Below are 17838 nucleotides of genomic sequence, written 5' to 3'. Positions count from 1 at the left end.
GCCTTAGTGGTTACAAAAGCAGAGTGGCAGTGTTGGCAAATACATCTTTTGGTAAAGGTGAAAATAAAGCCCAAACAACTTCCTATTCCATGTTTCTGAAGTTAAGGAGGGAATTCCAGTATCTTCTCAATCGGAGGGAAGCGTTTACAAGGAGAATCTATGATTGTGTCCTTTCGATTTTTATTTAGAAGCAAATGCAAGAAAGCGAGGTGATATGCAAATATGCGCAGTGCTTGCTGGGAAGGAGCGGCAGGCGCAGGGGGAGGGTCCCAGAAGAGCCGCCCCGGAAGCTAGCGGGGAAGCTCCGGTCGGTCTGTTGTCAACCGCTTCGCGCGGCCGGCGGCCTCCTGGCGCAGGAAGACCGGCTCTTGGCAGCTGTTTGTACCTAACTGGGGAAGACACGAATCCCAACCTATCAAAACTGAAAATGCCATTCCAAACTTGTGCCTTCCCTAGCCATGCCCCCCGTAGTAGCCCCGCAGGCTTGCTCAGGAGGCACCTGAGCACTGCGAGAGCGAAAACTGGGAGCCGATAATCACTACATGACAACAACGGATAAGCAGACTGCCATGGTGTTTGTAGGATGGGTTGCTATATGCTGCACTTCGAAGGAGTATATTAGAGATAAAAAAAAAAGTTGAGTGATAAGAGTGGTAGAATAAGGTACAGCCTGATAACATTAATCAGAAAAATAAAGCAATGGTGCACCTTGAATGAAGTTCTTTATCAACATAGATATTTTAAAAAATGAGTGGGAAAAGGTGTTGAATAGGTTACAGCATACCATTGATGTAATAGAGAACGTACGGGCGTACAGGCAAAACCCAGTGCTCCTCACTTGATTGCTCACAGTTACAGATTGAACTCCTTGTTCTACTCTTTCGCCCCTCCTCACTGCTGCCTTTTACTCATCTTTAAAAAATAGGCGGGGCGCGGTGGCTCCCCCTGCAATCCTAGCACTCTGGGAGGCCAAGGCAGCAGGAGGCAGGCAGGCGGATTGCTCAAGGTCAGAAGTTCGAAACCAGCCTGAGCAAGAGCCAGATCCCGTCTCTACTATAAATAGAAAGAAATTAATTGGCCTATATAGAAAAAATTAGCTGGGCATGGTGGCACATGCCTGCAGTCCCAGCTACTTGGGAGGCTGAGGCAGAAGGATTGCTTGAGCCCAGGAGTTTGAGGTTGCTGTGAGCTAGGCTGATGCTATGGCACTCTAGCCTGAGCAACAGAGTGAGACTCTGTCTCAAAAAATAAATAAATTAAAAAAATTAAAAACCCACTGCTGGCCGGGCGTGGTGGCTCACGCCTGTAATCCTAGCTCTCTGGGAGGCCGAGGCGGGCGGATTGCTCGAGGTCAGGAGTTCAAAACCAGCCTGAGCAAGAGTGAGACCCCCGTCTCTACTATAAATAGAAAGAAATTAATTGGCCAACTGATATGTATATAAAAAATTAGCCGGGCATGGTGGCGCATGCCTGTAGTCCCAGCTACTCGGGAGGCTGAGGCAGAAGGATTGCTCAAGCCCAGGAGTTTGAGGTTGCTGTGAGCTAGCCTGACGCCACGGCACTCACTCTAGCCTGGGCAACAAAGCAAGACTCTGTCTCAAAAAAAAAAAAAAAAAAAAAAACCCACTGCTATATATTTTCTAAGGCCACATATTTGTATGTACAGTATAAAAGTTTTTTTTAAAAGATCTAGAACACATCAATGATTACTTCTGGGAAGGAGGGAGGGGATCAGGATGGGGGCAATGGCACACATGACTTATATATATGTATAAATATATTTTAACATTAATATTAAATTTTTTTGTAGAGACAGGTCTCACTGTGTTACCCAGGCAGGTCTGGAACTCCTGGCCTTGGGTGATCCTCCAGCCTCCAACTCCCGAAGTGGTAGGATTACAGGCATTAGCCCCTGTGCCATATTCTAATTTTTAAGAGGGATAGTGAATTATTTTATTACTGTATAACTTTGTGTAATTAAGAGTATTTTAAAAATATAGTTCTTGCCTTCTGTAATGTCCCCATATATTTTTTTGTTTTCTTAATCTCAGTGGTAAGAATATGTTGTTTTTTGGTCAGGTTTCTTGAAGTATATATAATTTACATAGTGTCAATTTACCTTTTTGAACATATATGTTTGTGATTTATTTATGTATATATTTATTTATGTATTTATTTATTTTTGGAGACAGTCTTGCTGTGTCGCCCGGCTAGAGTGCGGTGGCATCCTCATAACTAACTGCTACTTCAAATTCCTGGGCTCAAGCAATCCTCCTGACTCAGCCTCCCAATTAGCTGGGACTACAGGCACACAGCACCATGCCTGGCTAATTTTTCTATTTTTTTAAAATTTCTTTTATTTCGGCATATTATGGGGGTACAGATTTTAAGGTTTCAATAAATGCCCTTTCCCCCCTCCACCCACAAGTCGAGTTTAATTTTTCTATTTTTAGTAGAGATGGGGGTCTCACTCTTGCTCAGGCTGGTCTCAAACTCCTAAGCTAGAGTGATCCACCTGCCTCTGCCTCCCAGAGTGCTAGGGTGCTAGGATTACAGGCTCGAACCATTGCACCCGGCCTATTTCTGTGTTTTTTTTATTTTTATTTTTGAGACAGAGTCTCACTTTGTTGCCCAGGCTAGAGTGAGTGCCGTGGCTTCAGCCTAGCTCACAGCAACCTCAAACTCCTGGGCTCAAGCAATCCTCCTGCTTCAGCCTCCCAAGTAGCTGGGACTATAGGCATGCGCCACCATGCCCGGCTAATTATTTTTCTATATATATTAGTTGGCCAATTAATTTCTTTCTATTCATAGTAGAGACTGGTCTCGCTCTTGCTCAGGCTGGTTTCGAACTCCTGACCTTGAGCAATCCTCCCGCCTCGGCCTCCCAGAGTGCTAGGATTATAGGCGTGAGCCACCACGCCAGGCTGTCAAGCTGGTTTCGAACTCCTGACCTCGAGCAATCTGCCCGCCTCGGCCTCCCAGATTGCTAGGATTACAGTAGTAAGCCACCGTGCCCAGCCTCAAAGATTTCTATTACCCCCAAAAGTTCCTTTGGGACCTTTTCTAGTCAACTCCTACCCCAATTCCTAATCCTTAGCAACCAGGGCTCCTTTCTGGTCCTGTAGTTTAACTCTTCTATAATGGCATAAAAATGGAATCATTCACATATACTTCACTTTTAATATAAAAACAATATGTGATAATTGTGAGGAAATTGAAACAGTACAGAAGTGATATAAAATGTGAACATGCTTTCTCTAAACTATTTGCAGTTTAGTGTTTATCTTGCCAACTGTTTCTATGTTAATACACATTATATACACATACTTTTTTAAACAAAAATATATATTAAGCCATTTTATTTTAATAATATATTGTAATAATATCGGCCAGGTACAGTGGCTCATGCCTGTAATTCTAGCACTCTGGGAGGCTGAGATGGGAGCATGACTTGAGCTCAGGAGTTTGAAACCAACCTGAGCAAGAGTGAGACCTCATCTCTACTAAAAATAGAAAAATTAGCTGAGTGTGGTAGCATGCTCCTGTTAATCCCAGCCACTTGGGAGGCTGGGGCAGAAATGCTTGAGCCCAGGAGTTTGAGGTTGCTGTGAGCTAGGCTGATGCCCCAGCACTCTAGCCCAGGTGACAGTATAAGACTCCTTCTCAAAAAAAAAAAAAAAGATGTATAGGAGTTGAACAAGAAAAAGTGGTATGCCAGATCTTGAGGAGAATGAAGAGAGCAGTCGCAGAGAAAGAGAAATAAGGACGGGGGATAGCTTGGAGCCTAATGGTGAAGAGGGCTTGAATCTGAGAATTTGGATCCCATGGCAGTGTAGAGGATCGGGAAGATAATGGGATGAGGATGCGAAGATACTAAGACAGAGAGGGCAGGTTGCTGGGCCAATCTGGACAGGTCTTTCTTTTTTTTTGCCCAGGCTAGAGTGAGTGCCGTGGCGTCAGCCTGGCTCACAGCAACCTCAATCTCCGGGGCTCAGCGATCCTACTGCCTCAGCCTCCCGAGTAGCTGGGACTACAGGCATGTGCCACCATGCCCGGCTAATTTTTTGTATATATATTTTTAGTTGGTCAATTAATTTATTTCTATTTTTGGTAGTGGGGGGGGTCTCGCTCAGGCTGGTTTCGAACTCCTGACCTTGAGCAATCCGCCCGCCACCACGCCTGGCCTGGACAGGTCTTTCTAATTCCTGCTGGAAGCTACTGTCGCTTGCTCTGGGCTAGCACAGCCTTTCATACATTTTTGTATTTGTAGGTGTTTCTCCATCTTACAGTGAACCCCCCAGATGCTGAAACTGGGCCTTGCCTACATGCCTAGCGTCTAGCATTAAGGTAAAAAATAATGGCAATTTGGCGGTTGAAAAACTGAAAACATCCGAGCTTAATTATTACAAGACAGGCTCAGGCGTTGGAATTTTTTTTTTTTTTTTTTTTTGAGACAGGGTCTCGCTCTGTTGCCTGGGCTACAGTGTAGTGACATCATCATAAATCACTGTAACCTCAAACTCCTGGGCTCTAGGGATCCTCCTGTCTCAGTCTCCCGAGTAGCTGGGACTACAGGCCCACCCCACCACACCTGGCTAATTTTTGGTAGAGACGGGGTCTCCTTATTGCCCAGGCTGCTCTTGAACTCCTGGCATCAAGAGATCCTCCCACTTCGGCCTCCCAAAGTGCTGGGATTACAGGCGAGAGCCACCGCACCCGGCTGGACTCAAGCTGAGGCTCTGCACTTATTGGTTAGAATTTTGCTTAACCTCTCACAGGTTTCCTTTAAATGATTAAATGACACAGCAGTGGTAAAGGGATTAGCGCAATTCCCGGTAGATAGTAGGCGCCCAATTATTATTAATTGCCAATTCACAGGCACAACCAATCTCTCCGGTCCCCAGGTCCTTGTGCTGCCCATTGCCCTGTTGGGGTACAACAGGATGTCTATGGGGTGATGTGTCCTAGGCGATATCCCGGTTCTGACATCATGACAAAGGCATTAACCAAAAATGGCGACCACAAAGCCATCCGAGGACGTCAATTACCGATCATGATAGCGATAGATACAACACGCGGAGCTAGGAAAGGGTTCTTTCGTCGGGATAGAAGATGCAGAACTTTCCCATATTGCCAGCAGGCCACAAGCTGAAAAACTGAGTGCAAGCTGCAGAACTGAGATATAGCCCAATACCGCGACCACGTGTCCAAAGGCAGTCTGCGCCTGCGCAAGCGAGGCGCGCGCCCGTTGGCCGGAAGAGCCGCGCGTTTCCGGGTTGGAGGCGGGGAGTGGTGCCGGAAGTACTCGGGGAGGGCCGCGCAGTCGGACCGGCTGCTGAGACGAACGCTTCATTGGGGCAGTCTCCGCATATCATGGGGAGATAGACGCTGTTGCCTGTGAGTCTTGGGCCCTGGCAGTTGAGGAAGAAGAGCGGGAGGAGGGAGTCAGGACCCAGACCCACAGTGGGTCAGTGTTTGAAGAACTAGATTGAGGAGGAGACGGGGCTGTGAGGAATCAGGCATCAGGGTCGGGACTGAGAGGATCAGGCTCGGAGAAGACACGGCTGTGGGGACCCGGGCTCCAGGCGGGACTTAGGGAACGGGGACGGATGTGAGTTCTCCGGCACCTGAGGGAAAGCGGTCTGAGAGGGACAGGATTGTGAGGATCCGCACTTCTAAGAGGAGAGAGTCAGAACGGGACTGAGCGTGAAGACACGGGCTCCGGAGAGGTAAAAGTGGAGCAGTGAGGACTTCAGCTCCTAAGAGGCAGAAGCGGGACAGTGAAGACCCAGTCTCCTAAGGATTCAGAAACAGGACAGCGCAGACTTAGGTTCCTGAGTCAGGCAGAGAAAACTTGAGTTTGAGAGGGAACAGGAGCGGGCAGTGAAGACTGGGGCTTCTGTGGGGACGGAATCCGGGCTTTGAGACTCCAAAGCTCCCGAGGAAACAGGGCTGATAGGACCCCAGTTCCTAAAAGCGGAGGATCTAAGGGGCCATGGCTGTGAGATCAGCCTGCAAGGGAAAGGGAGAGGATTTGGAAAAGATATAGTGATCCATTTTTTCCCCTCGTATTCTTTGAACCCAGAGTGATAAAGGATGTACTCAGGGGAAGACGACTCCTTCACAATGCCCACTTGGCTTTTGGCAGGCTTTTCTTGTGTCAGATACTAAATCTAGGAAGCCTACATGGAAGCATCTTCGTTTTCTGCTTCATTCTTGTGAATCGAATGTGAAGTTGGAAACAGTTTGAACTCAGTTGTATACTTTAAACCTCATTCCACTCAACCCTGATTGAGCACAGTTATCTGCATCTCAAATAAAAGAATGTCAGAAATGGAAGGGCCCCAAATGATCATCTTTTTTAAACTCTTATTTTACATTTTAGGAGGCTGAAGTCCAAAGAGGGCTTAGGATCATAGTGAGGCTATGATTAGTTAGATCATAGTTTTAATACGGTACCTTGTTATGCATAGCAAATAAGAGATGCTTGGTTAATACTCCTTGAAAAAATGCTTCTAGAATCTCTGCTCTACCTTCAAACTTGGGAGATTTTTACAGATTCTGGTACTTTATTTGGAGCTTGTTACTATATTGACATCAATACAGTAGATGCCACCAGTAAGGGAACTTTTAAACGAAGCTCAGTGTTATTTATTTATTTTTTAATAAGCTGTTTAGAAAGTCGCAAATAATAAGTTGTTCCCTGTATTTTTAGCACAAGCATTTACTAGAGATGGCTGCATTTAGATAAGTATGGTGAGGAGACTTGGACCAGTCACTTCCCATCTTCAATTAGTATCTTTTATTGAAACCTGCTTAGACTAACCAGGCACAGCTTGTGCACTTTCAAATATTATATCATTTAACTACCACAGCCCCACAAGTTAGTTATTGTAAGTCCCATTGTACAGATAAAGCAGTTTAGACAGGTTACGAACTTTGCCTGAAATCACAGGGTTCTGAGAGACCCACCTCTCTCTTCTGAGAGAGTTATGTATGCCTCTAAAACTTTTTTCGCTTTTCTTAGTGTATTCCTCTCCATGTCTCAATTTGCCCATCTGCAAATAGAAGTTATAGTTATACAAAGCATATCATTGAATGAAAGCACCCCTCTCCTCCTTAAGACTCATCTTAATGTCAAAGACTGTAACTTATTGGGGTACTTAACGTAGTATGGTATTAGAACTAAGTTCTGTGTTTTCACAGAAGCATAAATGTTCAGAATAGAAAATTGGGAACTTTGTAGAGCTTTTCCTCTCAATAGAGTAAGATATATTTAACTTTATTATTATTATTATTTTGAGGCAGGGTCTCCTGTGTTGCCAAGGACAGAGTGCAGTGGTGTTATCACAACTCACTGCAACCTCAAACTCCTGGGCTCAAGTGATCTTCCTGCCTCAGCCTCCCAAGTAGCTCGGACTACAGGCACACTTTACTGAGCCTGGCTAATTTTTCTATTTTTTGTAGAGACGGGGTCTCACTCTTGCTCAGGCTGGTCTCGAACTCTTGACCTCAAGCAATCATCCCACCTTGGCTTTCCAGAGTACTAGGATTATAGGCATGAGCCACCATGCTTGGCTCTATTAATTTAATTAATTTATCTAATTTTAAATTTAGGAGGCCAAGAAACACCAATTTGAAAAACAAAGGCTTAAACCAGGCCCAGTGGCTCACACCTGTGAGTTAAAACTACTATTTTTTTCCCCAGTGGTTTACTGTATACTATTTGCAAGTGTCTATACTGTATACAAATGATCAAAACTTATTTACACCAACTTATGAGGGAAAGCATGCCCATGTCACTACTTCAAAGTACTTGGTAATTAATACATTTATGATTTATTCCTGAGTTAGCATCCTTAATCTACATTTGCAAAATGTACTCTACTTCACTTATTTGTGGCCCTAGCATTGACATATAATAATAGGAATTCAAAGTACCTGATCAGAAAATCATTTCGTTAGAATTAGAGCAAATATGAACATAGGACATTACTCTTGCTTTTTTTTAATTTTAATATATATATTTTTTTGAGACAGAGTCTCGCTTTGTTGCCCAGGCTAAAGTGAGTGCCGTGGTGTCAGCCTAGCTCACAGCAACCTCAAACTCCTGGGCTCAAGCGATCCCACTGCCTCAGCCTCCTGAGTAGCTGGGACTACAGGCATGTGCCACCATGCCCGGCTAATGTTTTCTATATATATATTAATTAGCCAATTAATTTCTTTCTATTTATAGTAGAGACGGGGTCTCGCTCTTGCTCAGGCTGGTTTTGACCTCCTGACCTCGAGCAATCCGCCTGCCTCAGCCTCCCAGAGTGCTAGGATTACAGGCGTGAGCCACCATGCCCGGATCTTTTTTCTTTTTCTTATTTTTTTCTATATATATTTTTAGTTGGCCGATTAATTTCTTTCTATTTTTAGTAGAGACAGGGGTCTCTTGCTCAGGCTGGTTTTGAACTCCTGACCTTGAGTGATCCTCTTGCCTCAGCCTCCCAGAGTGCTAGGATTACAGGTGTGAGCCACCACAACTGTCCAGGACATTACTTTTGACTAGAGATTTTCATGGAAAACCCCAAAATATTTTAGAGGCAATATACTAGCAGTGTTTACAGGCTGCACTGTGAAATAGGTTTGTTGGAAGCAGAAAACTTTGAAATCTGTAAATAAAGACTTAATTTAAAATCTGACATTGATGTGCACCTGAATCCCAGCTACTTGGGAGGCCAACGCAGGAGGAACACTTGAGGCCAAGAGCTCAAGGCCAGCCTGGGCAAGACAGCGAGACCCATCTCTAAAAAAAAGAAAAAAATTTAAAGAAAATCTTGCACTGATTTTTAAAGCTGCCAGGGACTTTAGAATTGGCCTGGTCCAGCTCCTATTTATAAATGTAGAAACTCTAGTAAAAGATGGCACCTAGCCCTCTTGATTTGGGTTTTCCACGGTACCTCTCATCAACCTCCTGCTGACCACTTGCTGCTTGCTACTATATTTTTCAATCCACCATTCTTTTGTTATTCTCTGTAGTCACAAAAATGGTTGTAAGGTGCCATCAACACATGGGTATGTGTGCTGGGCTAAAAGCAGGATGCATTGATTTATTTTTTTATTTTTTTTTTGAGACAGAGTCTCGCTTTGTTGTCCAGGCTAGAGTGAGTGCCGTGGCGTCAGCCTAGCTCACAGCAACCTCAAACTCCTGGGCTCGAGTGATCCTTCTGCCTCAGCCTCCTGAGTAGCTGGGACTACAGGCATGTGCCACCATGCCCGGCTAATTTTTCATATATATATCAGTTGGCCAATTAATTTCTTTCTATTTATAGTAGAGACGGGGTCTCGCTCTTGCTCAGGCTGGTTTTGAACTCCTGACCTTGAGCAATCCGCCCGCCTTGGCCTCCCAAGAGCTAGGATTACAGGCGTGAGCCACAGCGCCCGGCCGATTTATTTTTTTAAGAGATGATGTTTTAGGCTGGGTGAGGTGGCTCACACCTGTAATCCTAGCACTCTGGGAGGCTGAGGCAGGAAGATCACTTGAGCTTAGGAGTTTGAGACCACCATGAGAGACCACCATCTGAGCAAGAGAGAGACCCCCATCTCTATCAGAAAGAGAAAAAATTAGCCAGGTGTGGTCACACATGCCTGTAGTCCCAGCTATTTGGGAGGCTGAGGCAGGAGGATTGCTTGAGCTCAGAAGTTTGAGGTTGCAGTGAGCTATGATGACTCCATGGCATTCTACCTGGGGTGACAGAGCAAGACTCTGTCTCAAAAAGAGAGAGAGAGAGATGAGATTTCTCTCTCTTTGCTGCCCAGGCTGGAGTATAGTGGCTACTCCCAGGCACAATCATGATGCACTATAAGCTTGAACTCCTGGGCTTAAGTGATCCTCATGCCTCAGCCTCCTGAGTAGCTGGGACTATAGGCATGTACAATACACTAATTTTTATAGCTAAGATTTAGAAGAGAGGAGTGCATATATATATAATGTTAACAAATATATTTATTAATGCTTCCATATGCCACAGACTCTTCTAAGTACTTTAGATTCATTAAAATCAGTGAATTGTCACAATTATTTCATCAGGTATACTTTATTATTAACTCCATTTTTTCAAATGAGGAAATTGAGACATAAAGAGATTAGATAACTTGCTCAATACAGCTAATAAGTGGCAGAATTGGTACTTGAATCCAGACATTGCCACCATACCCTGTCCTTGACTACTATACTATTCTATCTTTCTGAGAAGCCAGACTAGCCAATCTGAGCATTAACTTCAAACTGGAAAAAAAAAAAATCCCACATTTCTGTTGCCCCTGCGTCTCACAGACTGCAAATAATTGATTCTTTTTGGTTTATTTAGGCTGGAAAATATGAGCTCATGGATACATCTCGAAGCCAGAAAGGAGAGGAATAGCCAGGTAGAAAACTCAGTCAGTCATTAAGTGAAATCATGCACCATCAGGCTGGCAGTCCTCTGGATTCCAGTATTTTGTGTAAATAATAAATTCCTAAACATTTCAGAGATAAAAAGGTTTTAAAGACAATCTAGTCTTCTATTTCTATTCCCCTATTCCCTTTGCCTTTTTTTTTTTTTTTTGGACAGTGTCTTCCTCTGTTGTCCAGGCTGGAGTGCAGTGGCACAATCATAGTTCACTGCAACCTGAAACTCCTGGGCTCAAGCAATTTTGCCTTCGTCTCCTGAATAGCTGGGACTACAGGTGCATACCACCACACCTGGTTGATTTGTCTATTTTTTGTAGAGATGGGGTCTCACTATGTTGCCCACGCTGGTCTCCAGCTCCTGGCCTGGAGTGATTCTCCTACCTCAGCCTCCCAAAGTGCTAGAATTATAGGTGTGAGCCACTCTGCCCAGCCTTTTTATAAACAGTTAATGAAATGTGCAGAGAAAGCCAGTGTCTTATAATTATTGCAGGGTCTTCCCACTTTCCTACCCTCTGAAAAAATCAGAACTTCTCAATACAATAATAAGGTTGCAGCTGGATTTCTGTTTGAGGTATAATGTTGTTAAATGGAAAACAGTTAGGGCCTGTTATCCTCAGCCTATTGAACATAGTTTAAATGTGACATGTAGGGGGGAAAGAGGATAGATTTGGTTACTTAATTAAACTCCAAGCCATATAATCTTGTTTTGATAGAATTATTAAATATTTTCAACTGTTGATCATTGGGGCATGGACTTTCCAGACCTACTTTGTGAATCTCATAGCACATAATTTCCACATAGTAAGTGTTAGTAAGGGTTAACTATTATAATTTTTCTCTCAGACTGTCCCACAGTTAATCCCTGTTTTTACACAATAGTACATCCCAATTGGCATTCTGAGAAAGTGAGAGTTAGACATTTGAATGGCCCAAAGACAGCCAGGGTATATTACATAATGGAAGTCAGGTTATTTACAGTCACTTCATTCCATTGTTTCATCATCCACAACTGGGCTTCATAAGAGTTGTCAGTAAACTGGTAATTTGGACATAGGGTCATTGATTATTCTGCTCAGGTTGTGATGTTTTACTTCTTTTTTTTTTTTTTTTTTTAGACAGAGTTTCATTTTGTTGCCTGGGTTAGAGTGAGTGCCGTGGCGTCAGCCTAGCTCACAGCAACCTCAAACTCCTGGGCTCAAGCAATCCTTCTGCCTCAGCCTCCCAAGTAGCTGGGACTACAGGCATGCACCACCATGCTGGCTAATTTTTTCTATATATATTAGTTGGCCAATTAATTTCTTTCTATTTTTAGTAGAGACGGGGTCTGGCTCTTGCTCAGGCTGGTTTCGAACTCCTGACCTTGAGCAATCTGCCCGCCTCGGCCTCCCAGAGTACTAGGATTACAGGCGTGAGCCACCACGTCCGGCCATGATGTTTTACTTTTTAAAAATTACTTAAAAATTCACATACACTAAAATTCGTTTAGGTGTATAATCACAACTCATAGAATATGATAAACACACTGTCATGTAGGCACCACAAAACTCAAGACACAGAATAGTTCCATCCCCCTCCTTTTTTTTTATGAGACAGCCTGTTGCCCAGCCTGGAGTGCAGTGGCACAATCATAGCTCACTACATCCTCCAACTCCTGGGCTCCAGCAATAACCTCCTGCCTCAGCCTCCTGAGTAGCTAGGATTACAGGTGTGTGGCACCATGCCTGGCTAATATTTTTTAAAAATTTTTATAGAGACAGGGTCTAGCTATGTTGCCCAGTCTGGTCTTGAACTCCTGACCTCAGGCAATTATGTCTCTGGGGATTTCAGGCATGAACCACCGCAGCTGGCCTCACTCCCCAGATTTAATCATGCTGCTGCTTTGTAGCCAAACTCTTCCTTACCCCAGGTCCCTTGGCAACCACTGATCTGTTCTCTATCCCTATAACTTTGCCTTTTCCAGAGTGTCCTATAAATGAACTCATAATATCTTTTTGAGTCTTGCCTTTTTCACTTAGCATCATGCATTTGAGATTCATCCATGCTGTTGTGTGTATCAGTAGTCCTTCCTTTTTATTTCTGAGAAGTAGTACGTTATACGGATATACCATAGTTTGTTTATCCACTGGTTGAAAGACATCTGGATTGTTTTCAGTTTTTGGCAATTGTGAATAATGTTGGTATAAATATTCACATACAGATTTTTGTGTGGATACAAGTTTTCATTTCTCTAGGGTAAATACCTAGGAGTAGGATTCTGTCTCATATGATAAGTATATGTTTAACTTTATAAGAAACTGCCAAACTGTTTTCCAAAAAGATTGCACCATTTTGCATCCAGATCAGTAGTGTGTGAGGGTTTCTGTTCTGCATACTCTCCAGCACCTGTTTTTGTTTTTGTTTTAAAATTGTAGCTATTATAATAGGTATAGCTCATGGTTTTTTGTTTTTTTTTTTTTATTTCGGCATATTATGGGGGTACAGATTATAAGGTTTCAATAAATGCCCATTTCCCCCCTCCCCCCACAAGTCTGAGTCTCCAGTATGACCATCCCCCAGATGGTGCACATCTCACTCATTATGTATGTATATACCCGCCCCCCTCCCCCCTCCCACCTGCCCAATACCCTATTACTGTAGTACCTATGTGTCCACTTGGGTGCAGCTCATGGTTTTTAAAATATGCATTTTCCATTTTTTCATTTTTTCCTCTACCTGGGCCCTATGAGAAAAATATGCATTTTCCTAATGACTAATGATTGAGCAACTAATGACTGAGCAACTTTTCATGTGTTATTTGCTGCTTATTTTCTTTGGTGGAGGCTCTGTTCAGATATTTTGCCTATTTAAAAAAAATTTTTTCTTTTTACTTTTTTTTAGTTATTTTTGTATCTTTATATGTTTTTGTTTTTGTTTTAGACAGAGTCTTGCTTTGTTGCCAGGCTAGAGTGAGTGCCGTGGCGTCAGCCTGGCTCACAGCAACCTCAAACTCCTGGGCTCAAGCAATCCTGCTGCCTCAGCCTCCCGAGTAGCTGGGACTACAGGCATGTGCCACCATGCCTGGCTAATTTTTTCTTTTTCTATATATATTAGTTGGCCAATTAATTTCTTTCTATTTATAGTAGAGATGAGGTCTTGCTCTTGCTCAGGCTGGTTTCGAACTCCTGACCTCGAGCAATCCGCCCACCTCGGCCTCCCAGAGTTCTTTATATGTTATTTTTTTAAAATATGTGCATGAAGTTTGCCTATTTTTAAAATTGAGTTGGTTATTATTGTTGAATTTTGAGAGTTCTTTATATGTCCTGGATAAATTCTTTGTTGGATACGTGATTTGTAAATATTTTCTCCTAGTCTATGATTTGTCTTCTTACTTTCTTTTTTTTTTTTTGAGACAGAGTCTCACTTTGTTGCCCAGGCTAGAGTGAGTGCCGTGGCGTCAGCCTAGCTCACAGCAACCTCAAACTCCTGGGCTCAAGCAATCCTGCTGCCTCAGCCTCCCAAGTAGCTGGGACCACAGGCATGCGCCACCATGCCTGGCTAATTTTTTCTATATATATTAGTTGGCCAATTAATTTCTTTCTATTTATAGTAGAGATGGAGTCTCGCTTTTGCTTAGATTGGTTTCTAACTCCTGAGCTCAAACGATCTGCCTGCCTCGGCCTCCCAGAGAGCTAGGATTACAGGCGTGAGCCACTGTGCCGGCCTCTTCTTACTTTCTTTTGCAGAGCAGAAGTTTTACATCTTAAGTCAACTTTATCAATTTTTTTTCTTTTGTGGATTGTGCTTTGGTGTTGTGTTTAAGAATTCTGATTACTCTGAGGTCATTAAGATTTCTTTCTTTCTTCCTTTCTTTTTCTCTCTCTTCCTTTTTTCTTTTCTCTTTTTTTCTCTTTTCTTTCCTTTTGACAGGGTCTTGCTCTGTTGCCCAGGCTGGAGTACAGTGGCACGATCATAGCTCATTGCAGCTTTGAACTCCTGGACTCAATCAATCCTTCTGCCTTCTGAGTAGCTTGCATTACAGGAACATGCCTCCATGCCCAGCTGATTTTATGTTTATGTTTATTCTTTTTATTTTTTTAGAGACAGAGTCTCGCTTTGTTGCCCAGGCTAGAGTGAGTGCCGTGGCATCAGCCTAGCTCACAGCAACCTCAGTCTCCTGGGCTCAAGCAATCCTACTGCCTCAGCCTCCCAAGTAGCTGGGACTACAGGCATACGCCACCGTGCCCGGCTAATTTTTTTTCTCTATATATGTATCTTTTCTATATATATATATCTTGCTCAGGCTGGTCTCGAACACTGGAGCTCAAAGGATCCGCCTGCCTCAGCCTCCCAGAGTGCTAGGATTACAGGCGTGAGCCACCACGCCCGGCCTATGTTTAAAACTTAAATATTTTGTACTTACTTTGGCAGTACATATACATTAGAACAATACAGAAAAGATTAGCATGGCCACTGTGCAAGGCTGACCTGCAAATTGGTGAGGCATTCCATATTTAAAAAATAAAGCAAAATACAATTTAAATATTTGATCTATCTGGAATGGAGAAGTTTATAAAGAGGGAATGTATACAAGCCCCCCATTCCAGATGGATTAAATACTTAAAATTAATTAATTTTATAGCACCCCAAAGATATTTTTTGAGTGTTTAATAATACTTGTTGGGGCCAGGCATGGTGGCTCACGCCTGTAATCCTAGCACTCTGGGAGGCCAAGGCGGGCAGATTGCTCGAGGTCAGGAGTTCGAAACCAGCCTGAGCAAGAGCAAGACCCCTGTCTCTACTATAAATAGAAAGAAATTAATTGGCCAACTAACATATATAGAAAAAATTAGCTGGGCATGGTGGTGCAAGCCTGTAATCTTAGCTACTTGGGAGGCTGAGGCAGCAGGATTGCTTGAGCCCAGGAGTTTGAGGTTGCTGTAAGCTAGGCTGACACCACAGCACTCACTCTAGCCTGGGCAACAAAGCAAGACTCTGTCTCAAAAAATAATAATAATAATAATAATACTTGATGGCTGGGCACAGTGGCTCACACCTGTAATTCTAGCACTTTGTGAGGCTGGGGCAGAAGGCCAAAATTCCTGGCTTCTAGCAATCCTGCTTGAGACTAGGAGTTTAAGACTAGCCTGGGCAACATAGTAAGACCCCTGTCTCTACAAAAAATAGAAAAAAAATTTAACTGGGCATTGTGGGTGTACTTGCGGTCCCAGCTACTTGGGAGGCTGAGGCAGGAGGATTGCTTGAGGGCAAGAGTTTGAGGCTGTAGTGAGCTATGATGATGCCACTGCAGTCTAGCCTGGGCAACAGAGAAAGGCTATGTTAAAAAAAAAATTAAATTTTATTTGTTTTTATTTTTTTTTCTTTTTTTTCCACTGATAACATCACCAGCAGAAAAAAAAAATTAAATTTTAAACATGAAACCAAATGTTTTACATATACACACAGTTATACAGCACTGTTTAGTCAATAACCTGTCTTCCCTCCTCCCTTTTTTTTTTTTTTTTTTTTTTTTGAGACAAGAGTCTCACTCTGTTGCCCTGGCCAAAATACAGTGGTGTCATCATAGCTCATTGCAACCTTAAATTTCTGGGCTCAAGTGATGCTTATGGCTCAGCCTCCCAAGTAGCTGGGACTACAGGTATGCCCCACCATGCCTAGCTAATTTTTTTAAATTTTTTTTAGAGATGGGGTCTCTTTGGGGGGGGCTGGTTTCAAACCCTTGATCTCAAGCTTTTCTCCCGCCTTGGCCTCCCAAAATGCTAGGGTTACAGGTGTGATCCACCTTACCCAGCCCTCTTTTTCCCTACTGATATATGCTATGAATATTTGTAAACAAATTGTTGTGTAAATGTAAGTTTTCATTTCTCTAGGATAAATGCCTAGGAGTATACTTCTTTACCTGTTTTGGCGTAGGGGTTGATTTATTGTTCTTTATTGTGGTATAATTTACATACAGTAAAATGCACACATCTTAAATGCTCAGTGTGATGAATCTGACAGTTGTATAAACTCATGTAATTACCACCCACCCAAATGTGTTATAGTTTTTAAATCCAACCATATATAGGAAGAGTCTAAGAAACTAAGGGTAATGTCAGTCTGGTAGTGGGTGTCTGGTTATTATCTGGTTTATTTTGTTTTTATAGGAAGAAATAGCTCACTTAGCCAGAATTATTGAAAATACAGAAGTATTGTTTGCTTTTCAACAAGCTTAAGGAAGGCGGTAAATTGTAGTCTAGTTTCTTTTTTTTTTGAGACAAAGTCTCACTTTGTTGTCCAGGCTAGAGTGAGTACCGTGGCGTCAGCCTAGCTCACAGCAACCTCAAACTCACTCTAGCCTGGGCAACAAAGTGAGACTATATCTCAAAAAAAAAAAAGTAAACCAGGGCCAGGCTTGGTGGCTCACCCCTGTCATCCCAGCACTTTGGGAGGCTAGGAGTTCGAGACCAGCCTGGGCAACATACACTGTGTCTGGCAACATACACTGTGTCTCTACAAGAAAAATAAGAAAAATTTACTGGGTGTGCTAGTGTGTGCCTGTAGCCCCAGCTGTTTGGGAGGCTGAGGCAGGAGGATCCCTTGAGCCCAGGAGTTAGAAGCTACAGTGAGCTATGATCATGCCACTATAGTTTAGCCTGGGCAACAGAGTGATACCTTATCTCAAAAAATAAAAAACACCTAAGTGCACATATAGGAACAACATTCATTGGGTATTGGGCAAATGGGAGGGGAGAGGAGGAGATGAGTATATACATACATACATGATGTTTGTGTGTAAGTATATATACATAATGAGTGCGATGACACCGTCTTGGGGATGGACACACTTGAAACTCTAACTGGGGGGGGGGGCAAGGGCAATATACGTAACCTAAACATTTGTACCCCCATAATATGCTGAAATGAAAATAAAAAGAGTAAACCAAGAGAACTTTATCTCAGAAAGTTAGCCAACATGTTGGGGAGGAATTCAGCAACAGGGCAAGAGTAGAATGGATATATTAATAGATACACATTTAGGTTGCTAAGCTTTACCAAGTTCTTTTTTTTTTTTTTTTTTTTTTTTTTTTTTTTTTTTTGAGACAGAGTCTCACTTTGTTGTCCAGGCTAGAGTGAGTGCCGTGGCGTCAGCCTAGCTCACAGCAACCTCAAACTCCTGGGCTTGAGTGATCCTTCTGCCTCAGCCCCCCCGAGTAGCTGGGACTACAGGCATGCGCCACCATGCCCGGCTAATTTTTTATATATATATCAGTTGGCCAATTAATTTCTTTCGATTTATAGTAGAGACGGGGTCTCGCTCTTGCTCAGGCTGGTTTTGAACTCCTGACCTCGAGCAATCCGCCCGCCTCGGCCTCCCAAGAGCTAGGATTACAGGCGTGAGCCACAGCGCCCGGCCAGCTTTA

The 17838-nt window shown here is 43.2% G+C and overlaps 1 protein-coding gene and 1 non-coding gene across 5 annotated transcripts in view; both read left to right on the top strand.

Annotated features, from left to right (window-relative positions):
- The first annotated feature begins 5264 nt into the window (after window positions 1–5264).
- The window catches only part of TAF12 (TATA-box binding protein associated factor 12), a 28071-nt gene continuing 15497 nt past the window's right edge, over window positions 5265–17838 (top strand). The window contains exons 1-2 of one of the 4 annotated variants that reach the window (XM_012750558.3): window positions 5270–5397; window positions 10356–10413. In XM_012750558.3, the coding sequence (XP_012606012.2) occupies window positions 10366–10413 (48 nt within the window). In that variant the 5' untranslated portion in view covers window positions 5270–5397; window positions 10356–10365. Of the gene's footprint in view, window positions 5398–5710; window positions 5730–10355; window positions 10414–17838 lie in introns of those variants that run through there. The other 3 variants (XM_012750559.3, XM_012750557.2, XM_075995838.1) reach the window with 3 other exon arrangements.
- On the top strand, window positions 14830–14932 carry LOC142869758 (U6 spliceosomal RNA). Its single transcript, XR_012918326.1, has one exon. It is a non-coding gene; the product is annotated as a U6 spliceosomal RNA (small nuclear RNA).

The sequence above is a fragment of the Microcebus murinus genome, chromosome 2 (assembly GCF_040939455.1).
Source record: "Microcebus murinus isolate Inina chromosome 2, M.murinus_Inina_mat1.0, whole genome shotgun sequence".
NCBI classification, from domain to species: domain Eukaryota; kingdom Metazoa; phylum Chordata; class Mammalia; order Primates; family Cheirogaleidae; genus Microcebus; species Microcebus murinus.
This window is presented reverse-complemented; position numbering and strand designations above follow the sequence as displayed.